The following is a 21,396-nucleotide window of genomic DNA, read 5'->3' on the forward strand; positions in this document are numbered from 1 at the left end:
ATCTCTTTCTTTGTGTAAAAATCGAAGTACTGGTTTGTTCCGGTGACGGACGTGTTTGTGTGGATATAGAACAGGGAAGTGAGATCTGATCACAGGTGGGCTCAGGTACGAACATGTGATGCCGAGATGAAGACCCTTTTAAACCGGGCGTGAGGATGTGAGAGTTGATCTGACACACAAGACACTTCAGCGAACACACTGTAAGTTACCAGCTCGCTTTCTTGTTGACCAAGGACGCAGAGGTGTGAAGCACTTGTAGTGAAAAAAAGTTAACACACAACTGTACTGTGTTACTGTATTTCATGTCCTCTCTTGAGTATCGACCGCTGTATCCTAACTGTAAGGCTGTTTTTAGAAACTGCTACATAAATTAGAAACAAACTTTTGGTGCCATTCAGGGTCATTTTTATTAATCTTGAATGGTTCAGCTGAATCTGATCCACGAGAGAAGAAATATGTGGCTGACAGATGAACGGACAGAAGGACTGAGACCGACTCGTTTCCAGCAGAACCGTCCAAAAACCTGCTTAAATCTAAAATATGAGCCCAGTTAAAGCCAGATGAGGCCTCCGAGTCTATTCTTAACATGTAAAACACAGATATTCTCATTTCTGCAGTGAATCATAGCACCTCGTTCTGACTCTGCTGTGCCGAGGACGTTCTGTAAGAACCAGCAGCCTGAATCAGGTTCAGTCTGGGTCCGTTTGTGTTTCACATTTCAACATTTTAAAACATTTAGTTGAGAAACTTCAACTGCAAAGAACACTTCCTTTAAGGCCTTTGTTACTGACTCAGCATTGAGGAAGTTCAAAGGTCACAGCAGCCTGACAGCAGACGGATGACACTGTGAAAAGATGGAGGAGAATATCCAGGGAGAGAGGGAGGAAACTTTTCCTCTCTCCTCCACCTCTCTGACCTCATGTATCGCTTTTATAAACTGGTGCATTAAAAGGTCAAACTAATTGAAGTAAATCATTTTTTGAACAGCGACACAGAGCAGAGCAGTGATGTAACAAGGCGGCTTTTCAAAAGCTGCACAGATTCACTTTCTTTTTGGTGAAACTGCTGAAATCATCTGGTTTGTGTTTTATGAATCAAACGGTGATGGATGAATCTTTAATCCAGCTCATCTTTCTTCTCTACCACGTCAGTATTTCCTCTTACAGCAGAGGTCAAAGGGCAGAGCTGCAAAGATAAAACGGATCCTTTCTGAGGTACAAACGATGCGTGAATCTCTGCAGAGGTCTTTACTGTAACAAGACGCAGACCTCTCAAAATGATTCAGCAATGATGAAAGATGTTTAAAACCTCACTGCTGCAGAAAACCAGCAGAGCTTCAGTGAGATATCCTGAGATTCTTATTTTTTTTACTGACCTTGTACGAATTTAAGATAAAAGTTAAAATTGTCTCTCGCCTAAACAGAAGTAAGTCCTGATACGTTTGATCTGTAAAATCTCCCACAGTCATATAAACACAAGCACAAAAAAGGAACCTCAGACCCTTCGAAGAGGCTACAGCCTACAGTGACCACTCACTGCTGCAGGTGTACCCTTTGTGCTAACGTCATCATGAACGCAGAGCATCATTGTCATCGCTAACTGCATGTATGAGCTGTGAGGAACGATTGGACGGGTTTATCAGAGGCCTGCAGCCACAGACTGGATATTTTTCTTTTATGTGTCAGAGCATTTGATTTATTGGTTGCTGTCAGGAACATAGAGAGCTGTAGGGATGATGTATTTTCGTAGCTAACCCTGATGTTAGCATCTCTCTGGTTCCTCTGTGGGATTATTGAACTGGATTCTGGATTATTACAGAAAATAATCTTTGTGTCAAACAAATTTCTGATCCATCCAGGTTCTGTTCATCCAGATAATCTCCACAGATGAACTCCACTCTGATGTTTGAAGCGTAAATTAAATGTGTAGCAGTAAAAGCTAATGCTAGGCTACAAACAGACGACATCACGGTCACATGACTTAAACGTCTCCACCACTGAGCGTCTTACTGCACAATTACTATCCAGGTTTTCTATAAACTGATCAATGTACGAGTTGTAAAGTCAGAGTCAGAACAGTGTGTAACTAAAGTGGCCTGTAAAGACGGACTAGTGAGCAGATGAGTCTCCGTGTTCGCTGTGAGGACGTTTAATGTCCCCGACAACCTCTGTAGTCTCATTCAGACACTTGTTAGCAACCGCTAACCGTTTTTAACACATGAAGAGCTTTATAATTAAACTGGGGTCCAACATCTAAGAATTGGCCACCTCAAATTCAGCATATCACCAGAGTAACTGCTAACTGTAGCTGCTTTTAGCTTGTTAGCTCAGTTAGCCATGCAGCTAGCAGTCCAGCTCAGACTGGTATTTTCAAAAAGGAATGGGCTGTGGCTAGCTGGTTAGCTGCTAATCTCAGTAAATATCTGCAACACATTACATCACTGTCTTTAATAAAACACCAAAACTCTTATTTCTTCACATTCTGTTGATCATTTCTGTTAATTTGTTTTATGATCAAATCGTGAGACCTTCATCTCCTATTGAACAGAATCTTGAGTTGACTTGAACATTACACTTCACTTTTCAAATCACATAATCAGTGTTTAAGTTCGGGACTCCTCGGACCTCCTCCGTCTCCAACAGCTGCAGATTAATGAGCTTTTATTTCCTGCCGGGCTGATATCAGAGCAGAACATACTGTACATTCTTGAAAGGTTGCATAGAAAACTGGCATTAGCTGAGGGTGATACAGATACGAGCTCCCAGATAAGCTCTCCAAAGAGGGAAATGCAACACAATGAGACCAACAGAAGCCAACGAGAAGAGAGAGAGTCGATCTGAGGTTCAGATTAATCAGAGAACACAAGCTGAAGTGAAGTTCGACATAAACTGGGGCTGAATTTTCAAACAGAATAGGACAATAAAAATGTTTAAATATCGAATGCATTATTTTCTTCAGTCCTACAGGAGCTGAACGCACAGACAGCATCAGTCTTCACGTTTAATAACCTCAACACTGTTTATAATGAGTCTGACCTCGGTGTCAGCCGTCATTTCACTCGAGTGGGTGTCACAATTCTCAGCTGACGAGGATTCATTTCAGAGTGAAGCTCTTCAGAGCGGCTCCTTCACTGTTTACAGATTTCATGTTACAACGTTCAGCTCCGAGTGTAACTGAAACTAAATTACACCTCCCACTGAATCAGTAAAGAACACATGTGGTCAGGCGGACCGGACCGGACCGGACCGGACCAGCTGCCATTCAAACTCCAGCTGCTCAAATCTTCTGCCTCAAAACCAACAATGTCACAGCTGATGGGATAACACCACTATCATCTATAACACGTATGCATTTTTACTCACAACTCTGACAGCACAGAGCACAGCAGATGACAAACAGGCAAAATATTTATATTATCGTCGGACAGGATGGAACCAAAACCTTCAGAAATTCAATGTAATTTGATTTGACAGGTTGATTTCCCTGCAAACAAACTGTGACTGAGCTGTCAGGTGGATTACCTGACAGCTCAGTCACAGCAGCGTTTACTATCAAATATAAATTCATAATAATGGAATGAATAAACACTGATTGAGATTCAGTCAACAGTCCTCTTTAAAGTGTCAAAAACTGGGGGAACAAAGAGTTGAGTTCAAAATGGAAATCTGACATGTTTGCAGTGTCAAACCATCTAATGCATCATCGAGAGCATTTTTATCTTTATATTTTGTTCATGGATTAAAGTAGTCTTTGCCCAGATGAAGTCCCTCTCAGGGTTTTTAACACCTCTACATCTCGTCTTTTATGCTCATGTGTATATTAATTTGTGTCACTTGTAGATGTGCAAACCAACAACAAGAAAAACATACAATTGAAAATAAAATGTATGATGAAAACTACAGCAGAAACAGAGGATTTTAACATCAAATTCAACCTAGATTGGTGAATCCAGGAAGAGGAGAGAGGGAGGAGAAGAAGAAGAAGAAGAAGAAGAAGAAGTTAAGTTTCCCCTCCTGTGATCAAATAAGGACAAACCACTGTGATGAACTGACCGTGGAAGGTTCGATTCCACATCCTCTTGGTGACGACTTTTCCTGGAGGCCGCCCGGCCGACATCGACATGGTCTCGTTCAGAGCGTGAGTGTAGAGCATCAACCCGTCGTAAAATCCTCCAGCTATGATGTTCATCTGCAGACGAAACAACAGAACAGATCACTTCTTCAGTCGGTCGGTATGGATCACTTCAGCCTGTTCATGTTTCTACTTTCCCTGTGAATATTCATTTTGGATTACAGCAGACGAGCTGTGTGGAGCCATTTCATGTTCTTCTGGTTGTTTTTTTTAGCAGATATTCCCACAAACCATCAACATCGCTCTCATCAGCCTGAGGGTAAATCTGACCCTGTGACCTGCTCCGAGTGATGGGCCTGAAATTAAAATGACTGTCTGATGACACTGGCTAAACGTAGTATTTAAATCAACCTTTATTGACCCGGAGCAGTGAGAAAACAGCATGAAACCCATGTTAATGATCAAAAAATGAAAGGCATGAAATTACAGAACGGCTGCTTGTGTCACCGCTGCTTAAATATAACGAGGTGCTGCAGCGTGCAGGCCGAGATCAGCTGGAGACGGAAACACATCAGAAAACATGACGACAAAATGTGTCTTTTAATGTAAAAAATAATCACTAGAGCACTTGAAAAGCATCGGACGGTCGTTATACATTGTGTTCACTGCCATCTGTTTGGTTCTTGTTTCCTTTGATGTATCCTGTTTCTCCACAGGGATCGCTGAAGTGTCGTCTTATTATATCTGTGTGTGTGTGTGTGTGTGTGTGTGTGTGTGATAACTACATTAGCGTCCCTCAGCTGTCTGTCTGCTCCTGATTAACTGCCAGACAATCTGCCTACTTTCGCTCTCTCACATATGGTGCCTGATGAGGGACAAAACAGAGTCTCATCATACATTTGAGCAGATAACATCATTAAAGTAATTGCTGAGCAAACTGTATTTACAACCCAGTCACCAGAAGAGATGTTGGTAATGAACATTTCTGCAAAACCACGGATGTGTTGCAACTTTAGGTTTCTTTGCATTTAATTGTATCCTGTCATAACACTGTCGTATGGTGGCGTTAGGTTCAGGCACAGAAAACACTCGGTGAGGGCGGTGCTACTTTCATTAACGAAAAATATGAGGAAAAAAATCAACAACCTTTTTTTTTCAGGACGAAGACGCATCGAAGACGAGCTTAAAATAATCAGGATTCAGGCTGATGGTAGCTGCGTTTATGTGTTAGCTAACGTCTGGATTGTAGAAGTACAACGTAAATCACAACCTGATCAAACTGTCTGATGCATGTTTGGAAAGGAAATCTGCAGAAATGGAGCCGCTGATTATGCAGAGGTTCATTATCGTAAAAGAAAAAACACTGACTAAAAGGTGATGAAAACGAGGGGAGTGTTCGTTGACTAAAACTATGATGGATAAAAATGTGACTAATGAGCATCTTTTTATGAAAACAAAGACTAAATCTGAACTAGCTGCCAAGATTAACACTTGGTAAGGGTTTGAAATTGTCCCAAGGTCTCATTAAAAAAGCTGAATTTTTAACGAGATACACACGAGACTCTGTGTGTAAAGGCTTTTCCTTTTAATGGATTTGTTTATAAATCAATATTTAGTTTCGACAAACAATTGCTGCCTGGATTAAAATTCACTAAAAGCCTAAAAAAAAAGTCAAACGTAAAGAAGTTGCACAACTCTGATATCAGGCTGCACAAACACAAACTGTCCTGAACAGACACAGAATCCAAACTGCTTTCCAAGAGCTTCCTCAGGTGTCGGAGCCAACTGGAGCCAGAAGCACGAAGCTCAGAGACACAGATATGTGTACACACTGTTCTCTTCAGATTTAAAATGTATGTTCGCCGTCTTTACAGAAGGTCTGTGCACTGAACTGTTTCTTGGCTGGGAGCAGAAACATTCTCGAGTCTCACGTCACCGTTCACCTGCTCAGAGCCAAGAAACCATCCGACACAGAACTCTTCAGCAAACAGAAATCTCCTTACAAACTTTGGTTTTGTACGGATTGAAAAAGAGACATAAAATGTAAACTAATACGCTGCAGAGGAGCTGGCAGGCGGGTTTAGTTATGGCTAAGCTAGGCTAGCTGTTTCCAGTCTTCAAGCTAACCTGCTAACCATATTTAGCAGGAAGTGAATAAACATATTTCCCAAAATGTCAAACTCATTATTTAGAAATTCATCGCAGACTAAGTTGTGGCATTTTTTAACTATCAGAATATTTGATTACATGAATCACCTTATTATTCATGTCCACATTATCATAACATCTGGCATCACTTTATAAAAGCATGTGAGCTGCACAGTCTCAACATCTGTATTTAGAAACATGTGTTGTTTCAAACTTTAACTTCCAAACTGTCATTAACGTGTTCGACATTTCACACAAACACAAACACGAGCACACCGTTGCTGTTTATGTCTTCAAAATCTGAGACATTTGTGACCTTAAGGACCTGCTGTCTCTTACAAAACAACACCTGATTAGTTTTTTTGTCATATCTGTCGGTGAACGTGACCCTTTTAAACTCTGCGTATCTGTGTCATTAACTCCTCTCGCCTCTCGCTTTGTGTTTACGAATGAAAAATCTGCTCTCTGCTTTTAGCGACACGGAGGAGTGAACCGGACGCACTTGACACACACAGCCCGCCATCACTGAGCAGCTGCTGTTATCAACATGCAAACTGTAAAACTGGCACAATTTCATTTCTCTCATTGGCTGATTTGTTTGTTTAACATGGAGAAAATGTCCTCGCTGCTCTCACTGCAAGTGTTTGTGTTGCAGGCTGATGGTTGTGAGTTTGTGTGGTTTAATTTCAGTTTCCTGCTTTTATGGACAAAATCACAGTGAAGAGGGCACACTATTATTACTCCACTTTTGAAATCTCTGCAGCAGAGATCTCTGGGTATTGTGTTTATTGTTCTCATCTCAAGGATACGTAGATTTTTCTTCTTGACAGCAAATCAACAAGTTACTTAATGAGACTACAGAGGTGGTGACGTTTAAGTCATGTGACCGTGATGTCGTCTGTTTGTAGCCTAACATTAGCTTTTTACTGCTACACATTTAATTTACGCTTCAAACGTCACAAAGTGGAGTTCATCTGTGGAGATTATCTGGATGAACAGAACCTGGACGGATCATAAACTTGTGTTTGACACAGATTTTTTTGTCGAGGGAACCAGGTCGATGCTAACTTCAGGGTTAGCCAACAAAAATACATCATCACTACATCATTTTATTGAGAGACGCACTAACATGTTATTGGTTTTGGCCTTTAATGGGACTTGTTGACAGTAACTGTAATATATAATATAGCTTTTTGCTTTAAATAATGTGGAAGGAAGAAAATCTCCAAAACTTGAATCTGCTTTATACATTCCTGGTTCCCACAGGATGATCCAAATATATTTTGGTGACCCCCGGAGCCGTCAGGACAAAATACTCACTTTACATCTATTTATTGTTCTTAATTTTTATCTGTCTGCTTGTGAATATAAATCAAGACACATTTGGAATAACACAGTAAAACGTGCACAACCTAAGAAAAGGGAGAACACACAGAAAACAAGCTGTCTCCTCTCTGCAGCATCATTGTTGCTGTGGAGGCAGCAGTTAGCAGCATGTTGTGCTCATGAGCTGATCTGGGATTTCAAGTGTGAGCGCCATCGCTGCTTCTGTGTGTGTGTGTGTGTGTGTGTGTGTGTGTGTGTGTGTGTGTGTGTGTGTGTGTGTGTGTGTGTGTGTGTGTGTGTGATACGATCAGCAGTCTAAATTAGCTGCCCTAAACTGAATTGGTTCAGTCATCCAGCTGCTAACGACGCTAATTACACATTTGCATAATAATGTATAGTTTCATTGTCTTCAGGGTCGAACTTGTCAGCTCCGTTTGCCAAATAACCTAATTTCCTCTATTTTTATCAGATCATATTTACCCACCAGCACTGAAGCCTGAGGGCGTCCAACACTTCCTGTCGTCATTCATGGTTTCCAGAGGATGAACCCTGAAGTACACTGACTATAAATACAGTATAAATTGAAGTATTTAACAAATATTGAACAGACAGATCTGTCTGACTGACTGCTTTAGTTACTAGTTACTGTTCAGATTACAGTTTTTTCTTCCCCTTCCTGCCTCGTAATAAACTGTTTGGGATAAACTGAAGGATGTTTAGAAAATTCTCCTTCTTCTTCTTCTTCAGCTCAATAAGACCATCTTGGATCAGCTGGAAAATGCATTGTCACAGGACGGCCACGCTACAAACACGATGATCTTATAGATCGCAGCAGGAATATTAATCCACAGACATCAGATATGATAATAAAACGCTGACAGGAAACCGTTTAATGCACTACTTTTACTTTTCATACTTTAAGCAAAGTCCTTGAAGGTAAGTCTTGAACCAGAACTTCACTTTCAATTGTCACTCTGACATAAAAAAAACTGCATCTATCTATCAGACAAATCTGATTTAAAAAAGCTCAAAAAGTTCAGTGACTTTGCACCAAAATAAGGTTTAAATGCTTTTTTTCCCCCAACGGGTTATACTTCTGTTTCACAACACCAACTTTTAAAAAAACAAGCTCTTCAGCAAATACGAGTGTAAATTCTAATGTTTGAATAACTTCACATTTCTTGCTAATCCTGTGCATCACCGTCATATCCTCCTCTTCCACTCTCACTAGAAGTCGACAAAATCAGCTGAAACTCTCGCGAATTTCAACCGTGCGCTTATTACGCAAGTAACGTAGTTACAAGATGAGTTTCCCAGGGGTCAATTCTTGGGCTGCTACTTTTAACCTCTATGCTTCCTTTAGGCCAGCAGATCCTTAAGTGTTACATTAATTTCCATTTATATGCAGACGACATGCAGCTTTATGTTCCACTGGTAACAACATGGACACATTTTCTCACTTGATGTTTTGTCCCAAATCAAAAATAAATATTTTTGCAATTTGCAATTTGGAAGTGATCTTTGACTCAGACCTTTGACGAATGTTGTGTCCCGAGCGCTCTTTGAGAAAGTCATCCAAGCTTTCATTTCATCAGGTCTGGACTATTGTAACTTCCTGTATTCAGGACTCAGCCACAGTTCTCGTCTCCGGCATATCCAAAACTCAGCCGCCAGAGTTTTAACAGATTCAAGGCAACATGAGGATATAACTCTCATCCTTGCACCGCTCCACTGGCTAACCGTTCAATACAGAATTGATTTTAAACTTTTACTAATTACTTTTAAAGCTCTACGTGGCCTTGCTCCTATTCACATTATAGATTTACTTGCACCCTCTGAGCCGAGCCGCTGCCTGCTCCCTGAAGGAGACCGGACATTTTCTCCACATCTTTGAAACAGCCTGCCCGAGAAACTCTTTTAAAATAGCTCCTCAAAATCTACTTTTATATGAAGGCTTGTTATAGTTATTCTGCTGCTGGTCTGACCTTTATCTGTCTCATCTTACTTGAGCTTTACAAGGTTTTATCTTTGTTTTATCATTGTTTAATGATGTGTTGTTCTTGTGGTTTAGAGCTGTGTGTGTCCTTCTTATTTGTCCTGTACAGCACTTTGTAACCATGTTTTGAAAAGTGCCATACAAATAAAGATTACTATCATTATCAACACTTATGTTACGTGATGTGAGTGAAGTTACAAGACTGAACATGTATATTTTAACCCTCAAAACCACACCTAACCTAACCACACTGCGACCATTTGACTGTGTTAATATCAGTTTTTCAACAAGTTTTATTTTGAAAGTCTAACCAGATGTTTTACATTACGTATTAGTGATAACTTGACCACAGAGCCCTCACATCCAAAACTCCCAGTAGAGCTGCTGTATTTGACGAGTTGGGAGTGAGAACATGCTGCTATTTCTTCTGTTTCAGGTTCAGTAACTCACCAGCGAGTCCTCGATGGTGTAGTTGAACATTTTTCTGGCGTCGGTCTTCAGGTTGTCGACGAACTCTCTGTACTCGTGGTTCTGAGGCTCTCGGTACGTCAGGATCTTCACACTCTGAAAACAGGAAGAGAAGGATCTTAAAATAACCGTCTGCTGGTGAACACCGACTGATCAACACGTTAACGTTGCTCTAACAGTTGTAAGACGTTTTCTCACGTTCTTTGATTGGAACAGAAACAGGAAGACGAGTTCAGGCTGCTTCTGCGTTTACACTCGATCTCAGCACGTCACATTATTTAAGATGAAATGTGTCAGAACACTGAGGGAGGCGTGAACAAGAAGACATGTGATCCGTCTGCAGCCGTCGAGGTCAAACCTGGTGCTCAGTTTGGTTTTACATTTTAAATGTAGACTTCATAGAGTGTATACAACATTAAAGGCATCATGATGGCATCAAGTGTTGTCAGGACTTGACCCAGAGAGGTGTCAGAGTTCACACTGTCAAATCACAGCGTGGCAATTTTCACATTTGGTGTGATGCCCACAGGTGAGGTGTGAGGTGTGAGGTGTGAGGTGAGAAGCTGGAGGTTATTATAGCCAGTCCTGAGTCCACATAGGCAGGAGGACGGATTAAGTTTCATTCACAAGACTGCTGTTCATGTCCAGAGTGAAACTAGAAGTCAATGCTAACTAACATAGTGAAGTTACTTAGGTGTGATTTGAACCCAAATCATACCTAAGATGTTTTCCTGAAGTATTCCTCTTTCCTAACCAAACTGCTACCATACCATGACGGTCGATACGCACACGGACAACAAACTCTTAATCATTGACTGACGTTTCGACGCCGTGAACTTGTGTTGTGCGTTTACAAGAATAGGACGGACAGACAACCTGAAAACTTAATGCCTTTTGCGAGGCTACCACCAGCATGGAGGCAAAAAAGCTGAAATAACTTAAATCGAACTACTTTCTGAAAAGTCCCAAAACCCAAAGGTTATTTTTTTAATTGATTCATTTTAATTCAGTGGTCAGTCAGTCAGTGAACTGTTGCTATGAAGAAAGTCGACTTCTTTTCTGTCTTTGAGGTGATTTGAAATATTTTCTGAAGATATTAAATTAATCCGTTTCTCCTCAGTGAGTTTCTCTGGAATAAATCAGTCAAGAAGTCTTTTTGTCTTGTTTTGTTCTGTACGTCTTTATCAACCTGAGTGAATTCCTTTCCTGTGAGAAACGGGCTGAATGTTGCTTCACTCTGTCAACCTGTTGTCTCTCTAAACACACAGATGTTATTTGAGTGCAGCTCCTCTGTTGTCTTTTGTCTTGATGGCCAGTCATCCACATCACAGCCCGGCTCATCCTTCATCTTATTTAATCTCTATTTACCAAGACGGGCGGTGTTTCACCCCGGTCCACACCGACTCACCCTCTCTCACCTCCGCCCGTTAACAGCTCAGCAGTGTTCATTTCATTAACAACTGTGACGTGTACTTTGTTTGTCACTGACGTTTCTTCTCACGAGACGTCATCAAGCACTGTGACTTTATCAACACGCAATATTGTTGACAGAAAAAAGATGAGGCTAGAATGAAGTTTAAAACATAAAAAACAAACTAGAATGGCCCTCAGTAGAGCACATACCTCCACCAAGGCCCAACAGTCTCCTTTAATTCAATCAAGCCTGATCAGATATCAATTAAAGCATACTTAAATCTGCTAGATCCAGATGTTCGTCTTTGGATCTGCATCAAATTCTATTCACACGTGCGTTATTCTGTGAGAAATTGGCAAAAATGTCAAAACCAGGCTTTTTCAACAAGACCTCGGGACGTGTCCAGCCCCTTTTGTGGTGACAAATCCAGATGTTTTTGATGAGACCTTGGGACATATCCAGTCCTGCTTTTGGCAACAAAACCGGCAGTTTTTAACGAGACCTCTGAACGATTTCCAGCCCCATTTGTGGCGACAAAACTGGATGTTTTTCACAAAACCTCGGGACATGTCCAGCCCTGTTTTGGGCAAGAACACCAGGTGTTTTTGATGAGATCTCATGACATGTCCAGCAGTGATTGTGGCAACAAAACCAGGTGTTTTTGAAAGAGACCGCGGGACAATTTCCAACCCTGTTTGTATCGACAGAACTGCCAACCCTGGCTTTGAAAGCCCTGGTGATTGTGACGCTCTCACTGCTGTCTGAGATTTGAGCTTCTTTGTTTTGTAGTCTTTATATCAACTAAAGCCTTTTACATGTACACATACGTCTTGCCCCCATATCTCACCTATACACCTGTATCAGACCCAACAGTATGAGGGTATTTTAGAGTTTGTAACCTTCTGGAGAATCGTTAAAAATGTTGAAGACTCATCCTGCACTCAGGGGCGTTTATTCATTTTTTTTATCCTATAAATGCTTTTCTTAATTTTATGACGCTGCCATGGATGTATGAAAACCAAAAAGTGTGTTGTCAGAGACTGGACCTCACCGATAAACGTACAAAAACACAACTTTGTTCAGCGATTCGGGTGAAACTGGGTCACATTTTATTGGGAAAATAATTGCCTGGTTAGCTGCTGTTAATTAGTTTGCTCAGAAAGCAATCCTATTCGCTGACTCAGCCCCGCGATGCCAGGAGACAAACCTGGCAAGAAAACAACCTCGGTGCTGTATTTCCTGTCATCAAACAGGCCTCCATCTTCTCAGAGACATCTGACCGTGTTCAATGGACGCTGACCGTCTGAGGAGGCAGCACTGGTGAGGGGGCGGGATGTGACCTACATTACACGCTATTGGCCGAAGCCTGTTTTTACAGGAAACACGTAACTTTCTGTGGAGCTGCAGGAGGAAAATGAAAATGCCTCACAAAGAAACACCGCAGACAGACACAACAGAGGCAGACAGTAATTGCTCTGGGGAGCAAACACGGCATATGTGTGTGTAGAGGATGGTCAGTAGAGAATAAAGCCCATTTCAGAGGACAAAAGAGATTAAGATGGAGATGGAGATGAGAGAGGAGACACTTCAGAGTAGCCTGGGAAATCAGGTTGTGCGACTGGCTGACGTCAAACACTGAGCAGAGATTCTTCTCTCGAGCCGATCGGGGCAGCAGGTCGGAGTTTAACTCCTCACCCACCGGACTGAAGTTCACTTTAACAAAACACCAAGTGTGAGTGTGTCTGCTCCTCTGACCCTCCTGCTGCGTCAGTCAAACGAGAGTTCATTCATTCATTCATTCTTCTACCTTAATAGTCCTCGGATGTAAATGTCTGTTAATTCAACACTCGGAGTGATTGTGAATCAGATGGAGAACAATGGTGGGACGCATCGTTCCCCATGGCTTCGATCAGATTCAATCAGCGCACATTGTGTTGTGTGTGATGGATGGATGAGTCATCGTGTTCCTGATTTCAGTGCAGAGGAAAAAAATGCTGCTCTTATGCAACAATCAGAAATCCAGAACAAAAAAAGAAATAATCTGAATTTTTAAGTAATGAAAAGAAGGCAGGGACATTTAATGGGACGTCTGTCACGTCAAGACAAAGATCTGGAAAAGTCGAACAAAAGCAACACACAGCGTCACACACAGACACACACTGACCCTGCGGGAGGTTTAGTCTCGGGTCTATTCATTCAGTCATTCAACTTTCTTTTTAGAAACCATTATCAAAGAATGAAAACGGAGTATTTTTGTTTTAAAATACAAAAGTCTGAATTGAAATACAAGGCGATGTTCTTTCTCATTGTCAAAAGGAAGAGGCAAAATCTGAAAAGGTTTCAGGTTTCATGACGGGGGTTAACTTGATTTTCTGGGGAGGTCTGGACCAGAACCGCTGTTTTAGAGGAGCTGGAGTGGGATTCGTGCAGGGGATGACGATGCTCAGGTACCTGGAAGGCCTCCTTGGCGTAGGCGTCGTCCTCGTCCCCACGCGCCCACGGCTGCCCGTGTCTGGAGTTGAGACTGTCTCCGAACACGTCGATGTAGAAGAAGACGAACTGCTCGTGAGGAAGATCCTCCCGCCGAAACTGAACCATCAACTTCCTGAAGATGTCGGGCGAGCAGCAGACAAACATCACTGTGAAACAGAAGAGACAGGAAGTGACGTCAGTGGAGGTTCAAGCAGCTTCTGCAGCACATTTCGTGGTTAGTGATGAAGTCATTTAAATGTTTTAATACAATAATTTATATTTTATTCTAATACAGTGTTTTGTGATCTGCAATAACTTTTTACACACGTGGCCTGACATTAACATCAGGCGGCAGAGTGCAGCTGGTGCCGTGTTGTGTTCCTGATTTCAGGACTATTAAAATGCTGCTGCTTTAATTTGAGGGTGTGCACGATAACATCACATGAACACTGTGGGAATTTCAGACATTTCTCCTCAAAGAGAAATTAGAGAGTTTGACATTGTGAAATGAGATATATGTGCTCTAATTTAAGGAACTAAGACAAATATTATGTCCTGGCAAACAGAGCAAGATGACATCATCTAGTCTGCAACAAACCAAACCATTACAAGCTTTAACCTGAAAACCTTCACAACCCAAATGAAGAACAGACAGATAGAAAACCTTGATGTTAACACAGTACAAACATCTACTGATGAAATAAAACCACTGAATTTAACCAAGATAAAACTGGATATCTTGTAGCAGAAGACATTAATTTTGATCCAGATATTCAGTAACGTGTATAAACTCAATATCACAAAGAAATAGATTCAAAAGAAAGTGAGATTAATCCACTCGCAGCCTTTCACGCTCACAGCAAACCACCTCCTCCATGTTTGAGAGGTTCAGATTAATGACTTGGTGAAATATTAATAATTTAGCCCCAAAACAAACCAACGAGAACAAGTTTCCACTTCATGTTCTTATCAAAGCTTTTCAACAACAAAAGAGTATTTTGACACACAACACAGTTCATTCTGTTGCTGCTTCAGACTTTTTTAACAACATTTTCATTGATTCATGTCCCGGTGTTGGTACTGATGCAGCTTACCGAAGGTTAACGTCTTTAGTTGATGGTTTCCACACACACATCTACTCCGGACATCTTCCTAATGTCCTCTCCTGTTTCTCTACCAGGTGGCTCCTCACAAACAGATTCCTCTTCCCCTCATGGTGGATTTTTATTGTTTTTTTTTTTATTTCTCATATTGATTAATTCTGACGTTTCAGCTTCATGACAAACTGCTCTGTGGGCATCAACACTTGTTGAGCTAAAACAGGAACACATGACGACACACCTGCTCAACAAACACTCACACAGCTGATCATCCACTTATCTGAGGTCTCAGCTCAGGTTCAGTGAAGTGGTGTCATCACTTCCTGTTTCAACCAAATGTTGGGGGCGGGGCATCAGGTAGTTTTCAGTATGAACCAATAAACTTTCAGTTATCGATTCAGTTTAATTGATAGGTCAGACAGAAAGGTGGGAAAGTTTAAAACACTGTGATTGGGTGGATTTTTTGTTGAAGTTTGAGTTCCCATTTGACTGGATGTTTGAGTGAAAGGTGTGCTGAGACTAGGAAGCTGTTTTTTTATCGTTTATTTCAATTAGAAGATAAGAAATCCTACGTTATTCACAACAAATGTTAATTTCTTCATCTTAATTTTTACATTTTTGTTTGTGAATAATGTTTGTGCCTCTGATTTTGTCTCGATTCAAGGATCCCATGTGCTTTGTGAGGAGGTGAAGCTGTTCTTATAGTCTGTTGAATCACAGATATGAACCCCGCTGCCACTGCTTCTGCATTTGCTGCCTTTACATGGAGCCTAATATTCAGATTATAATCAGTTTAAAAGCCCAAACTGAATAAAAACTCTGAATTCAAACATCTTAATCAGGTTAAACAGGACCAAACTACAAAGTTTTTTAAAGCCGTAGTTTAAAGCTTTTCATAAACCGATCAATATAAAAACTGTCCGATGTAAACAATATAACCTTTTAAATGAATAATTCACGATCATAATAATGTTTTTAAGGAAAAGAGAGACTTTTATTCTGCATCTTTCTACAAGGTCTGTACATGTATTATTTAACCATCCTCTGAGCACCAATATCAATATCATTTTAAACCTCATGTCAATCAAACTGAGCTAAAATAAACCGCTGAGTACGAACGTTTATACAAAAGACCTTAAAAAAGAGATCTTTGCAAATCTGAGTTGAAAAGAAATTCAACTTCTCAGAAGTTTCCTTTGTTGAACCCTTTAAAGCAGATGGAGAGTCTTCCAGCAGTGCAAACTCTGGACCCACACTGCGACTCGGAGCAGCAGGACGAGGTTATCAGCATGTCACCTCTTCAATCGGACTTAAAAATAAAGATCCAATTAGGAGCAAACGTCGCTGTCGCTGCTTTAATTTCCTGTTTGTTCTCCTCAGTGTGTTTGAGAACAGATGTTGTTGATCTGGAGTACAGCAAGAAAACAAATCCGTAATCAATAAGACGACAGCGAGCAGCCGAGGGCCGCCCACTGTGACTCAGACAGCTGGAGGCAAGACGAGCCGCCACCGCCACCGCCGCTGATCACTGACTGACTCATCTGTTAGAGGGAACATCAATGGGATCATCACAGACCAGTGTGTGTGTGTGTGTGTGTGTGTGTGTGTGTGTGTGTGTGTGTGTGTGTGTGTGTGTTGTGAATGGCCTCTCTAACAGGTCTGCAGTTACACTGAGAAAAAATCCATGAAGCCTCTGAGTGAAGATTCTTCAGACAAAATCAATCGATGGAGTTTATCGGTAAAAACAGGACGCGACACTTCATTCATCTCTGGTTCCACAGCAGCTGTTCTGCTGCAACTGAAACACGTCGTCTTTGTTTTTGTTTATTTCAGGCTGCAAAACTAACTTTTATAAACTCATTGGGGATTTTTTTGGCTGGTGAATGAAGCAAATCTCCCAGCTCTGTTTTACAGACATTTAATTAACTGACAGACTCTCTGCTCGCTGGTTCCTGGGACGCTGAGAGTCCAGAGTTTCTTCCTGACTCTTCTGTCAGGAGTCTCAGGAAGTCTCTGGAGGCGTGATGACTTTCCTCCGGCCGGCCGTTCCTGTCCCTGCGCCTCTATTGTTTCAGGTTTAATAACCTCTGAGCAGGAAGTGAACGGTGAAACCACAGAAACCTCGCGGGGCTAAAAGCTTTCTTCCGATTGATACGGGGCTCAAGAATCCCTCGCTGCCGCCGCCGAGACGAGTCTGCTGAAACTGAATCGTGTGTGTGTGTGTGTGTGTGTGTGTGTGTATACCTTATTCCTGCTGTTTCTACCTATTCCCTTTTATACCTTTATTACTTGCTTTAACTATTGAAATATGTTGAACATTTTTCCTTTAGCAAATTGTTTTCAGCGTCGGCCACATTAGGAGTTAAAAGAACAGATAAAGTAGAAACAAAGTTTTGGAATTTTAACCGAAATAACACAAAATAATGACTTCATTTTAATGACAGAGCTTCTGTCTGTCACTGTTCAACAACTGGCAACAAAATCCAATCAACAAAACACTGAAGTGCCTTAATGGCTAAAATGTGATATCAGTCTCACATCAGTATGTTGTGTTTTATTTGGATATATTTGAAAAGAAAGCATCTGTAATCTGTTGTTGTTAAATACTTTTTGATGTATTCATGCCCGTCTCTGATTGTCGGCTAAGACACTTTTAATCTGTTAAATTCTTAACAGCGATTAATCGATGAATCATTAAAATCCCTGGTTTGTAGCAGTTTGTTTCTCCTCTCGTTATTTGTCGTCACAGCTGATAAACTGATAAATATGCTGTGATGATGTAACAGGATGAGACATGAGGTTGCTGCTGCGTCAGGTTGACTCAGTACCAAAGGTCAGAGTGCAGACACGACCCTCAAACCAGGAAGAGCAAAGTCCTGCAGGAGGAGCCCGGATCACAGCGGACCGGCCCTGACCTCTGACGCCGGGACACTTCCTGTCCGCTGCAGATGTGTTGAGATGAAAGCAGACCAGCTTCCACTTCCCACCTACAGTATGACAGCCATGAAGATGAAAGGATTTCGTTCAGAGCTGCACAGGATGGAGCGACAGAAACACCTGGAGCCCGAACATCACTTTTAATATCATCCACAGAGCGCAGGAAAAGCTTAAAAACTTAAAGAATAACGTCTCAAGTTAGTCTTCGACTGCAGTTTCTCTCAATAATCCTGAGATCTGACGTCTTCGTATCCACTTTGTCATTTAAAAAATATCAAAGAATTAAGCCGTCACGCAGCTTCCAGCTTTCACACTTTAGGGGTGAAGGAGAAGAAAAGCAAAGGTCGGACAGGAAATAGGATGTGAGGAAAAGTAATTATCTTCTTAATCTCCTTTTTGTGCCATGTTCCTCTTCACTCTGCCGTCTGAAGACTTAACACTGTGCTTAAGGTGGAAAATACTCAAGATGTTAAAAGTGTTTCTGGTCCAACATAAACAAACATAATTCATAAAGGAAACAGGACTGTGAGGAGCGTTTTTAAAAAAATATAAAATGTTTATAGAAATTAAATTAAATCGATGATGCTGTGACCCTTTAAACAAAATCCAATGCAAATCAGAATCGTTTAAAAAGTGTTTTTATCTCACAGAAGTCCTGCTCATATGAACTTTGAGGTTTGAAGACTCCAGACGTCACACTGTGACCGCAGGCGGAGGAAACACTCGATGCATCGTCTCTCCAAAGTAAAGGTCAGGAGAAATCGCTGCCTCTAACCTTCTACGCTCTTCTACTCGTGTGTTGTTGATAGAAATTACTTTAAGACTAAAGACTTAAGCTCTAACGAGATGCTGTGATCTTTCCTGGCTCACTGTACATCTCTCCTCTGCTTTAGTGTCGGAAGCATACAGCACTCTGCTCTTTGCATTGATTTGAAGGAGGGAAAATAAAAGTCCAGTGTTATTAAAGCCGCACAGTGAAATGTCAAATGCTTCCGTCTGAGAAGTATTGATTCAAAATCTCTGTCAGCAGGTTCACACACACACACACACACACACACACACACACACACACACACTATGAATGAGGAACCCTTCCCTCCACCACAAACCACATGACGGTGCAGGCAGACAGCAGCAGACGGGAGGCTGAGCTGGGAAAAGTTTGACAAAACGGACAAATCTGAAGCTGAGCCGAGCATTAAAAGTCAGTGGAGAGACGTGAACAGATGTGTGCAGATGTTCTAGTTGTTGAACTGAGGCAAAGTGAGAGCAGAGCAAAGAAATATGCACTTATCTCGAACTACAGTTCAACAGTGTACAGAAACAAGAGTGCAGCAGGAGGGAAGACCCGCGGCCAGATGTATAAATCATGTGCATGTCTTTGTTCTACACATTAAAGGCAGAGTGTGTGGTGAAAATGTGCGTACCTCACACACACGTCAGACCAGGCGAGCACAGGTCTTTCTAGAGAAAGCTGCAGCTGAGACGACGAGTCGGACATGAAATATAAGACGAGATGTAATCAGAGTCTTTTCAGGCGAGTCTCGCCACTCGGCAGCCATCTTGGAACCTAATTATCTAATTAGTTTTCTGACAGACAGCGCCTGACGTTGACATGTTGTTGATTCAGCAGGTAGCCTTCAATCACAGATTGAACGCTCAATGTTGATCTTTAATAATATTATTGACACTTTTGGTCGTTGGACCAGATGTCAATCAAACATTAAGTATCCTCCTCTCCCTGTTTGCTACCGCTGAGCAGGTCATCATCGGTTTTAAAGACTTGTCTCAGCCAAGAGAAGAACTGCAGAGTCGCACAGTTTACATGAACATTTGCTTTGTACTCTGACATAAAGTACGATTTAAAAAGAGACGACAAGAGCAAACGATCTATGTACGAAAGATACATGTGCAGAAATAACCTGCTGTGGATAAATAATCAGGTGTGAAAATATATTTCTCCACGTGGACGCTCAAACTGACCATCACCTCATTCAAGCCTGATCATTTTCTATCGCAGCGAGAAGCTCGACTCCACCTCTGGAGGAGACACGCGTCTGAGAGCTTTGGACCTGCGTCAGGTCATTGTGTCGGCAGGAACTTCTATAGAACGGACACGCTCGATAATGGGCTGTTTACAAAACAGGAAGTGGCGATGACGCTCCCCTGCTGACACAGCTGGATCGAAGCCATTAGAGGTCAGGCCAGAGCACAGACCTCAGATACAGATGTATACATATAACACCAGTGCAACAGAGAGATCCACTGAGACATTAAATCACTGACTGACCGGCTGACGGAGCTGTGGGACATTTGGAAATAACCACGTCTGATGTTTTCAGGGAGATTTGAGTTTAACTCTTTGAACTCTGCAACAGTATTTGTGCTTATTATGATGTAATTTCTTGGAATTAATTCAAATGCTTCATTTCCCTGTAAAAACCTGAGCTAACAGATCATGTAAATGTACTAAATTTACTTAATAAAAACATAAAGCTTATTGATCTGAAAGATTTTTACATGTAGAAACAATGAACAAAATATTTCTCAGCACTTCACAACTTAATTGAACGATGTAATAATGTAAATTTTGTACACGTACAACACGTATAACATGATTAGGTGAAAGACAACAGTCTCAGCTTCCTGCTGTACAGAGAATGAATTCTCTAGCTATTACAGATTTTATTTTGGGCAACGTTTCCTGTGAGCATTTTGGGGCAATCCTCTGGTGCCACTGCTTGTTTTTCCACCGTACTTACATTGTGCGATGACGTGACCACACACGTTAAACAAGATTAGGTCTCAGAAGTCTCAGCTTCCTGTTGCAAAAAGAATGATTGATGGTTTTATTGCAGAACGATTTAAACAGAATCGTTTGAACATCTATTTTTTGAAGGTCTGTTTTCATACGGTTAAAGTTTTGCTTCCAGCTGGATGTAAACTCTTTAAAAGTCACTTTTCTCTTTCTCATAAGAAGTCTTAACGTTGTTGTAACAGAGGAAATAATGTCTTTAAAAGGGCTGATTGTTTGTGCGTGTCATCATTATGGCTCTCCATACATGCCTGACACAGCTAATTGGTTCTGATTGCTGTCGTCAGTGAAATCTGCATCTCCTGTGCCGGTTCTTTCTCGGGCTCTTTAAATAGATCCATGTGTGAGAGGAAGAGAAAGGCTGTCAGCTTCTTTATTAAGTGTTGAGCCTTTCAATTAGACTTTCTTTCATTCGCTCCTCGTCTTGCTCTTCCTTCACTCGGCCTAATCAGAGGAGAACAGAGTCGACAGCGAAGAGACGGCCCACTGAGCTGGAACGCAGCGCCGCGTCCGTCACCACCAGCTCAATATCATGATCAGACTGTAGCTCATCATTAAAGCAGGGAGGAACGGCTTGTCTCTGTGTACTGTATAGATATTTGTTTTATATATATATATATATATATATATATATATTTTAGTTCAATCA

At 41.4% G+C, this 21,396-nt stretch overlaps 1 protein-coding gene across 3 annotated transcripts in view; it reads right to left on the reverse strand.

The window, feature by feature from the left end:
* Window positions 1-21,396, reverse strand: part of LOC141011619 (atrial natriuretic peptide receptor 1-like) — a 71,849-nt gene that overhangs the window by 27,524 nt on the left and 22,929 nt on the right. For 2 of the 3 annotated variants that reach the window (XM_073484829.1, XM_073484827.1), the window contains 3 exons: window positions 13,875-14,062; window positions 9,992-10,105; window positions 4,053-4,188 (listed from right to left, as the gene is read on the reverse strand). In XM_073484829.1, the coding sequence (XP_073340930.1) occupies window positions 4,053-4,188; window positions 9,992-10,105; window positions 13,875-14,062 (438 nt within the window). Of the gene's footprint in view, window positions 1-4,052; window positions 4,189-9,991; window positions 10,106-13,874; window positions 14,063-14,989; window positions 15,196-21,396 lie in introns of those variants that run through there. The other variant, XM_073484830.1, reaches the window with a different exon arrangement.

Source organism: Pagrus major, chromosome 17 (assembly GCF_040436345.1).
Source record: "Pagrus major chromosome 17, Pma_NU_1.0".
Taxonomy (NCBI): domain Eukaryota; kingdom Metazoa; phylum Chordata; class Actinopteri; order Spariformes; family Sparidae; genus Pagrus; species Pagrus major.